This window comes from Dendrobium catenatum, unplaced genomic scaffold (assembly GCF_001605985.2).
Source record: "Dendrobium catenatum unplaced genomic scaffold, ASM160598v2 fragScaff_scaffold_220, whole genome shotgun sequence".
Taxonomy (NCBI): Eukaryota; Viridiplantae; Streptophyta; class Magnoliopsida; order Asparagales; family Orchidaceae; genus Dendrobium; species Dendrobium catenatum.
Window position 1 is genome coordinate 900,383 of NW_021318682.1, and position 10,609 is coordinate 910,991.

General features: G+C 36.8%; 1 protein-coding gene across 1 annotated transcript; it reads right to left on the reverse strand.

The window, feature by feature from the left end:
• Positions 1-8,495: 8,495 nt before the first annotated feature.
• Positions 8,496-10,291, reverse strand: LOC110099773 (pentatricopeptide repeat-containing protein At3g26630, chloroplastic-like). Its single transcript, XM_020827029.2, has one exon. The coding sequence runs from the start codon at positions 10,251-10,253 to the stop codon at positions 8,877-8,879; it is 1,377 nt and encodes a 458-aa protein (XP_020682688.1). The 5' UTR covers positions 10,254-10,291; the 3' UTR covers positions 8,496-8,876.
• Between the last annotated feature and the right edge of the window lie 318 nt (positions 10,292-10,609).

Consider the following 10,609-nt stretch of genomic DNA (forward strand, 5'->3'; position numbering starts at 1 on the left):
AATCGAATTCAAAACGAAGGGGCATTGATTAGGCATTAAATAGGCTCTTAAATCCACTTAATTGGGTGATTAAGGCCTATTTAGAGCCATGGTTGACCAAGTCCACGTTTGACTTGGTCAAACCAGTCAAGGGGGTCCATGGGGATGAGGGATTGAGCCAAGCCAAGGTCCAAGTGCATCTAAACTTGATTTGGGCTCTAAATGGGCTAAGTGGTCAACCTTGGTTGACTTGGTCAACCATGTCGACCCAGGGTCCAAGTCCAGGCTCAACAGACTCAACTCGACTTACTGAACCCATTGGAGAGGGTCTTGGGGTCTGGCTTGGTCAATTTGACCAAGTCGACCCTTTGACCAAGGGTTTGGGCAAAATCGAGGTCAACAACCACCATCTTATAGAATTTTCCCTTAAGTTTGAGGGGGAATTTTTATCGCACAATAAGCCCGATACAATATAACCAAGATATCTAAAACGTGTACTCTTATTAATGACTTGATCGCCCAAAGTCACAATCCCCTTACTATGTCTATTGCTACTAAAATTACACTCCATATATTTAGGTTTAGATCTACTCGAGCAAAAACCTTTAGACTCTAAGGTTGACCTCCATAATTCAAGTTTACCTTGAACTCCCTCTCTAGTCTTATCAATAAGAAGAATATCATGATCAAAAAGCAAACACAAAGGTACATCCTCTAAGGTTGACCTCCATAATTCAAGTTTACCCCTCTCTAGTATTATCAACAAGAAAAATATTATAAGCAAAAAGCAAACACCAAGGTACATCCTCTAAGGCTGACCTCCATAATTCAAGTTTACCTTGAACTCCCTCTCTAGTCTTATCAACAAGAAGAATATCATGAGCAAAAAGCAAACACCAAGGTACATCCTCTTGCAAATGTATAGTGAGAACATCCATGACCAAAGCAAAAAGATATGGACTTAATGTTGATCCTTGATTTAATCCAATTGAAATAGGGTAATACTTGTTCAAACCACCTATTGTAAATTTGAGTAAAAAAAAAAGTTAAATTCGGATCGGGACTGTTGCCGATCGACGGCTTTCGCGAGTAGATTGCAGGCGTGCTTAGCTACTAGAGTGGGGGCAAGATCGTTGGCCAGAGAGAGGTTGTTGGTGACCAGATTCTTGCGTAGTCACTTGGAGGCACGATCACAAGCTGCCGGAGAGTTGGGGCGAGCAAGCTTCTATGGCTAAAGAGAAATGCGAAGAAATAAATAGAAAAACTCAAGTTGGTCAATACTAGGACCATTTTTTATGGTTTTCCGGCAGTTACAACCACGGTAAAAAATCACTTAGGCCACCTGTAAAGGCACCGGTAAAACATAGAACTGATGCCCTTGCCAGGGATTATTATACCACCGCTAATTCCAACGGTGGTTTATTAAAAATAGCCAGATAAAGCGGCGATAAGACCACCATTTTAACCGTCGGTACTATCGGCGGCTATAGGACTGCCGGTAATGGTCGCTAGTAATGCTTGAATTTCCTGTAGTGTTTCTTTGGAAGGGTCCATTGAGAATTTAAATGTTGGGGTTTCTTATGATGCTTTGGCTCTGAAGGGTGTTGATGTTTCCAATGGGGTACTACATGACAAGATTGTGGCTGGGGATGCAATTAGTCCTACAGTTAACTTGGCTTTACTGACAGCAGTTGTTGATATTCTAATTTCGGTTGTGTCCAATACGGAGTTGAAAACCCATCTGGCTTTGTCTGTGAGTAACTCAAGTTTTGATCATTTTGATTGGTTGAATGTGTCTGATGACGATGTCGGTCAGCTTGCAAATGATTTTCAAGATTCTCAAGATATGTATAATTTCATAGTGGGCTGCATAGTTGGTCATGTAGTTTCAAGTGGTACTAGAAAAAGATGTAAAAGAAAATATAAGAAAAATTAGCTCTGATATCAGTTGGGTTTTATGTTGTGGGTGGTTTTGGGGATGTTGGCATGTTTTCTAGTGATGCGCTTCGTGTTGTGCTTGGTATGTGATTTTCTTTAGTTGGAGCCGATTTGTTCTGGTTTGGCTTTTGGTTTTGGATTTCGAACTATGATGAGACAATTCTGCATATCTTCGGGTTAGCCTTAGACCGGTAACCTTGGTGGTGGTTCTTATCAAGTGATTTTTCAGTGCCTTATGGGGTGTTGCTTATTCCTTTTCAGATCATCGGATGGATACTTTGTGGCTTACTACCTCCAATGGACGGTCAGTCCTTCACTACTCGGTCGGTGTAGGATTGCCATGACTGAGTCTGTATGGATTGTAGGCTTCTTTGTTTTCCTGGATCCATTTATGCTTCGTGGTTTTGTCAACTCGGCTCATTTTTTGGAGTTTTTTTTTCCTATTGTTGTAGTGTATGATAGCTTTGCTCGGGTCGTTGTAATTCACTTTTTATTGAATAAAGTTGGGGCTAGTCCCTTTCCAAAAAAGAGAGAGAAAATAGGCATATTCAATAGTTCAAATCTACTTACACATTCATTCATATTTAACTAGGTGCCAAATCCGTTTGAACACCTTCCCCGCTATACAACTATATCAAATTTACTCAAATAGAACATTCTATGTTCCAAATGAGTCAAATTCATTTGGAAATTATGTTTTATCTACTGGATTGAATCAATTTGGGCAAGAGACATACTATTTTAGTAAGCCAAATCCACTAAAGGTTCCTGTTGTGTGAGCAAATTACACTTGTTCAAACAACTTCTATTTTCTTGCACTCTAGGAGTTAAGATTATTTGTGCTACCTATAACATGTCTTCTTAGTGTTCAAGCCTCCTCCTGTCACTTGCACTTAGCGTTAAGGAAACTTAGGATCATTGAATCATTTGACTCTTACATTGATTATCCTGCATTAGAACTCAACATATAAATTTGCTAATGAATTTAATCCATGGGTTCATGATTGATCTATAGTTATGACATTGATTAGGGGTGCAAATGAGTCATGCTGACTAGTGAGTCTGCTTGAGCTCGACTCAATAATGAACTCATGGCCGAGCATATCGAATTTTGAGCTCGATCTTGAGCAGATTTATGAGTTGGAGTTCGATTGAGTGGTTGCTCGACTCATTGGCTTGTCGAGTAGCTCGAGTGCGGAAGGCTGAACCACAAAGGCAGGAAGGTGAAAGGCATAACTGCTAGCACAGAAGCGGAAGTGGAAGCATGGGCGCAGAAGAAGAAGCGGAAGCGCAGCCGCAGAAGTGAAAGTTCGAATGCAAAATCACTTGGAATCGAGGACGCAGAAGTCAAAATCAAAATCAAAAGACAACACTAATCTTATGCCTACAAACTAGCTAGCTAGCTTACATCCATCTCCACGAGCTGAGCTCGAGTAGGCCATTTAAGTTCGAGTCGAGCTCGAATTCGAGCTCACAATTTGGCAAATGAACCAAGGTTGAGTTAAGCATGACTCGAACTCGACTCGACTCGTTTACACCCCTAATATTGATTACTATCATTAATGACTATTTATTATATGATGATAATCATATCTCATGTACTCATGTAATTACTTCAGAGACCCATATAATTAAGAATATATCACATTAAATGTATTTTCAAATTAAAAAGTATTTTGATTATATATACGGTCAACATTTCAAATAATATTATTCATTTGAAAAAAGTTACTTTGAAAATTATGTATTAAGTGACACAAACTTTCAATATCCATTTTTAAAATTAGGAACACAATTTTCATATTAGTACTTTTGGATAGCATCATAAGTTAAGGTGTCATCCTTTAGTTTAATTGGATATTTGAAATAAAATTAATTTTAGTGTTATTATCCCAACCACATATGTTGTTAGTCTATGGTAGGATGTAGCTATATTTTTTTGTTCAATTATAGTGTTGTACTATAATGCTCTATTTGGCGATACATTTTATATTGTATTGTATATTTATGAGCCAAGATATATGTATAGATAAATTTTCTATAGGTGTTGCAAAATGTAAAGCCCTTATAAGCTATTTAGTATATAAGGTTGAGTTAAGTGAATAAAATATTTGAAAAAAAAAAACATATAGATGTCTTCATTATACATGCATATACTATTGCTTTTATTCATGTATTCTCTAGATTAGAAAAATCATATAAAATTGATAATGTACAAGAATTACTTACAAGTAACCTTTCAAATAAAGAACCAAGAACCAAGAAGGCAATGAACAAGAATAAAAGTTCATGGCATATATATATATATATATATATATATAATGTATTGTAGAACCGAAATATACATAGATGTTTTCACTTGAACTCGAATGATTTTATGTATGAAGGTACCATTCCACGATTAACTTATGAACAACTTCCCTCACTTCTTCCTCCTCTTCCTCTTCAACTTTTATTTGTAAGAGTATGCTAAGATCTTACTAAAGAAATAACTAAGCTGAAAAGCTAGAGGAAGAGATAAGCTAGGTCTCAAATAAAACTCCTAAGAAATCATTTAGAGAGAATCCAAGCCCCTTTAAATAGAGAAGGTTAAATCAATCCAAACTTGTGGAACATAATTCGGAGAGATAAAGAGAGATTTTGTAGAGGATTCTTCAAAGATTCCAATTAATTTTCATGTGTTTTCCTAACCAAAATTTTATTAATCGCTCTTGACTACTAACTCTCTATTTGTCAATGAGGAACGAGATCGATGCTATAGAATTGAATACATAGTGCAATTATATAAAAAATGAATTCATTGAACCCATTGTAAGTAGTGGTGTTGTATGTGAACTAAGCATTATGTCGGGTTCAAGTCAAGAGAGTTATGGGAAGTTCCATCGATGAGTTCTTCTAATTAGAACTTCTAGTCAGCTGGCTAATAATTTGGGTAAGTTTATGGGCTCATTGGGTGAATAGTTGTTATTAGTGGGTAGCAACATGAGTTCTTATAGTGGGTTTAGTTGTTTGTCACTAAGAACCAAATTAGAGCTAAATAATAGAAGACTTGTTTAAGATACAATGTTACTCAACATGAGGCTTTAAGGGACTTTAAACATGGCACGCTCTAAGTTGGTGAAGAGAAAAGCCGATTCTCAATCAACAATCATACATCATAAAATATAATCTATATCTGACATGAATTTCAAAGCATATTGAATTGAAAATTTTTAAAATTAAATTAAGGACCATTTGAACTTTGATTCCTGCAAACTTAAAGAAGAGCTAAACATCTCAATGAGATGAATCCAATAATACCAAAAGTCAGGGGTGGATCCAACCTTATTTTTAACGGTGGGCAAACTCGTTATATAAAAAATTAAATTATATATATATATATATAAATCTATAAACCGGAGGATTCACAATATTCATTTTTGCCTTTACAATTTGTTTTTGCAAGAGCATCAATGCTAATCAAAGATGTAAACTCGTCGCTTGTACCTAGAGTTTTATTTCTTCTATTTTTTAACCTAAATTAAGTTTTTTGCAAAAATAGATAACAATATATATATATATATATATATATAATCATGATGGATCTTGCTTCACATGTAAGTATAAAAATATATAACAATGCAAATTAATCTAAAGTGTTGCCATGAATAGTATTGGATTTAAAAATGATCAGAAAGTATCAATGAAAATGTATTGCTAATGATAATTTCAATTTATTTCTCTAATTTATTTAACCACAAATTAAACTGGACTAGTAATTGATTTAGAAAAATTTCAAATTAGACATTTTACCATTTCAATTGCCCATCCTGGGCAAAGCATGGGTCCGTCCTTGCCAAAAGTGATATTATCCGAGCATGAGTGAGCTCAAATGAGGCTCATATAATTAATTAGATGATGTCAAAATCTTCAAATCTTGTATGCTTATAATTGAATCGAATGTCTTGACTAAACAAATCCAACAAGCCCAAGATATTTTAAGTCTTACATCATTAAGACACTTGAATGATAAAAGAATAATCTTTTATCGAGGGAGTCAACACTTGCCTTTATGATGGAGTGTTCCGATTTTTGTTTTATTTATGTTTTAGATTTTGGTTATATATATAGAGCATCACACTCACAAAACTTCATAAATATGTCCTCATTTTGGACTTAGAGCTTGTATTTTGAGTTGAGATTCAACAGAACTCTAGGGCTCTAAAGATCTCGAAGTGCCACCAAAGCACCACCGCCCAACCACCATCCGATCATCATCGTTAATCGGTAGTGTGAAAATCCTTAATTTTTTTAAGAATTTTTTTTTTAATCTACAATAGTTAAAATTATTACAGGAGTTATTATAAGTTAAAATCACAAACAGCGAAGTTACGGAAATATCAAGGATGCCAATTTTCTTAATGTGGGTATATTGTGAAAACCCTTAAATTCTTTTAAAAAAAATTTTTATCTACAATAGTAAAAAATTATTCAAGAGTTATTATAAGTTCAAATTAAAAATCGTCTTCGCCATAACATACATATTATTGTATTTTAGTTTTTCTAATTTTTTTTCATAATTTTTGAACAGTGATAAAATTTCATAAGAAATAATTATCTAATATTTTAATATAATATCATAATCCACTAAACTAAAAATATTAAATTTCATTAATCCCCTTCCTATTTGGATTAACAGAGAACACTAGAAGGAAAAAAAAGGAGAAAATTAGAGAAAAAGTGAGTAGAGAGAAAAATAAAGTCCAACTTTGGATGACTTCAAGTTGTTTTCATCTGTCAGCCCAGTTCAAATACTTATTTGCCTCGAGATATGTCACATTACACATATCTTAATTTTTAAAAATACGAAGTTTTTATCTAATTTTTCGATCAAATTTATGTTTCCGTTAACGAAAAAAAATGAATAATTTTGCACTAATGAAATTTCCACCGCATAATTTTTTATTTGTTTTAGAGATTGAGATTACACAAGTTTTGAGTATTTTTTGAAAATTTTATAATGGTAGTTTTAAAATTTATGGAGTATATTGAATATAAAAACATTTGACCTATAAAAAATAGTGTTGTAGTATAATAAAAATATTAAAATATTATTTTACACAATCCCTGATAATTTAGTTATTTATTGAAAATATGCAATTTTGTTTTATAGAATTTTCTATTGCCTACTGCTATAAAAAAATGTACAATTTTGGCACATGCTCAATTATGTTTTAACTACTATAATATAATAAAAAAATATGCATATGTGATTAAATTATATCTATTGGTAGAGATAAGGGGTCAAATCTTTTAGATTCTGTCAAACTAGATCTTAGAATTTGTTAGTCACAGTTCAACACGATTGGACATATCCTAGTCGTTTGGGTTGTTACAATTGAACCATACCCCAACAAGAATCATCAGACCACTATCTAATATGTGTCATCAGACAACTGCCTGACCATCGTAATTGGACCACCATTCGTGTAGTCGAAACACCGATTGACCGTCACCATCAAAATCAAACTATGATCCTCTGACCACCATTACTCAACTATAGGCCACCAATCACCATCATTGGATTACAATTCACTTGCTAGATTATGGTCCACCAAACTCCATCGCACGATAATGATCTACAGACTATGATCTGATGACCACCATCGCTCGACTATGATTATGCCAACCACCTTTGCCCAAATACAATTCACTAAACACCATTATGCAACTACTATCCTCTGACTATCATCACCCGACTTTTTTTCCTTTGACCTTTGTTGCCTGGTCACGACCCTCCAACCACCATTGCTGACAATAATTCACCAACTCCCAACTACAATCCCTGGACCATCGTCACTTGACTACAATCCTTCGACCACTCTCCCAACTATGATCCTCTAACCTTGATTGTCTGACTACAATCCTTCCAACTTAATTACCTAATAGCAAAACTCTTACCATCATCGCTTGACTGCAATCCTCCGATTGTAATCACCTAATTATGGTCTACTGACTGTCATCGCCTAAATATGGTCCTCTGACTGCCATCACCCAACTATGATCCCCCGACTGCCATCGGTCGACTATAATCCTTTGACTGCAATCATCTTACTTTATCCTCCAACCACTGTCGCTCAACTTTGACACTCGACCATCGTCACCTTATTATAATCCTTCGACCACTCTAACCCCAATATGATCCTATGGACCGAACCTCCAACCATCGTCTTCAGACTATGGTCATTCGACCACCATCTCCTGATTACAGTCCTCCGACCTCCATTGGCTAATCAAGATCATCTAACCTATGTTACCCAATTACGATCCACTGTCACATGGCCTTCTGACAATTTTCATCGGACTACACCAATGCCTAGTGATTTAAACAACTACCATCACTAGTAATGTCAATGAAATCCATATTTTATAAGACCAATCCAAACATCAACACAACTCTGACTCCCAATGTCAGCACTAGGATTTATGTTGTCCTTTGTGATATATGGTCTCCTCTTCTCAAATGAGTAAGACTAAACAAACAAGCAAACAATCTCTTAAAAATAACTTTCATCACACAGGATCCTTCCAACTTCAAATATATAAAATGCTCTTTAAATTGCATCAATGTCTTCCCTCAATGAAGGATATCATTTATAATCAATAGCAAGCACTAATGGAATTATTTTGATGGGGGCAAATTCCATGGTTTTTTCTCTTTCCTGGATTTTTGATGCAAAAACCCTGATGTCTCTTACAAGTCTTGCATCCTTCTCTTATCTGTGTATTTCCTAAATCTTTTATGTAAAGCTAAGATATTCATCTCAGCCGTGCATGTTCTAGCACATAGCATATGTATCTTATGAAGAAAGTTCATTTTTTAAATCTTCATCCCAACGCCAACTCAAGACATCATTCATCCATGTGGGCTAAAAAAATATCGCCCGTTCTATTGGCTAACTTCAACCGATTGATGAAAACTAGTCAATATCCATTGCCTTGTTTTCTCCGCAGGCTATGCAAGCGTTAACTAGCATTTGCTGAGCACTAGTGCTCAGTTCAGAAGAAAGCTCAGCGGGCTTCCCCTGTATAGAAGCACTGTTCAGAAGCTCAACCAAACACTCGTAGTGCTTCACTCCTGATTCTATCTTGTAGTCTTCCTTCATGATCTTATATAATTTTAATCCCTCCTCAACCATTCCACTTCTCACACAAGCACAGAGCACCCCAACAAAAGTAATCCCATCCGGCATTAAATCCATCTTCTCCATCTCTCTGAATAGCTCAAGTGCTTCCTTTCCACGTCCATGCACGCCCAAGCTAGTAATCAACGAATTCCAAGTAGCAAGGCTTCTCACAGGCATTTCGTCAAACACCTTGAGAGCTTCACCAATGCTCCCACAATTGCTATAAATGTCTATCAAGGCGGTGCCAATATAGAATCCTCTTTTGAGCATTCCATTCTTACGGGCGAAGTCATGGACCCATCGAACTAAACTCAAACTCCCCAGCTCCGAGCAGGCGATCAGCAAACCGACCATCGTGTAAGAATTCGGCTTCTGGTTCTCCTTCAACATCTTCCAGAACAGAGCAAACGCCTCCTCCGGCCGACCATTTCTCGCACAACCGTTGATCATGACCGTCCAACTCACCACGTTCCGCTCCGGCATAGCGTCGAATGCAGCTCGCGCAGCAGCGAGATCGCCGCATGCGAGGAGCCCTGAGACCAGTGCAGTCCAGGTTACCACGCTCCTCACGCGCATTTTCTCAAACACCCTGAGCCCATCAGCCGCATCCCCGCACGAGAAGTAGAGGCTGATCAGTGCGTTCAGGAGGAAAGGGTCACGCCAGAAGCCGGTCTTAATGGCGAATGCATGAACCTCCTTACCCTTTGCCGCATCAAAACAGGCGGTACACGAGCGTACGACGAAGGGAAATGTGAACTTGTCAGGAGATACGCCGGAAAAGATCATGCGGTTGTAGAGTAGGAGAGATCGGGTGGGTTCGCCGGCCGCGGTTTGTGCACGGATCATAAGGTTGAAAGCGAAGGTTGAAGGATTGGGGAAAAGGCGGAATAGACGGGAAGCAAGGTCAAGACGGGAGAATGAGGAGTAGAGACGAAGAAGATGGTAGAGTAGGGAAGTGTCAGCATGATCTCCGCTGGCGAGGCCACATCGAATGATGTGGGCGTGGATTTGAAGAAGTTGTTGGCAGTTTCTGGATTGGTTAAGGAGCCTGCGGAGATCCTCGCGGCGGTGAAATGGCCGCCGGTGCTTTTTACAGCGGTGAGATGGAGGAAAGTATTGGTAATTGGCTTGCAGAAGCGGGTCGACCGAGCAGGCGAGACTTGAGGTCATTTGTTGTTTACGGGATTCTTGGAAGACGAGGCGGTCAGGACACACGAAGATATAGGCGACCATTTCTTTACAGGGCCGGTTTTTTCCATTTTACATTTGCAGTAATAACTAAAAAGGTTGAGCACTTAGCTGTGATTTTTTTTTTTTTTTTTAGTAAAATAATTTAGTTATTTTAGTTGTAACAAATAAATTTTTATTATAAAATTTTTTAAAAAGTTGTGATAAAATAACTTAAATTGAACTTAACTATTGAAATAAATTTCAAAATTCAAGATCAATTAATCAAATTTTATACCCAAAAGTGAAAGTTTCAAACAAAAATAATTATTAACAGAATATGTGAGATTAAGCAGCAA

Coding starts and splice junctions, on each gene's coding strand:
- LOC110099773 (XM_020827029.2), bottom strand. CDS start 10,253: ATGACCTCAAGTCTCGCCTGCTCGGTCGACCCGCTTCTGCAAGCCAAT.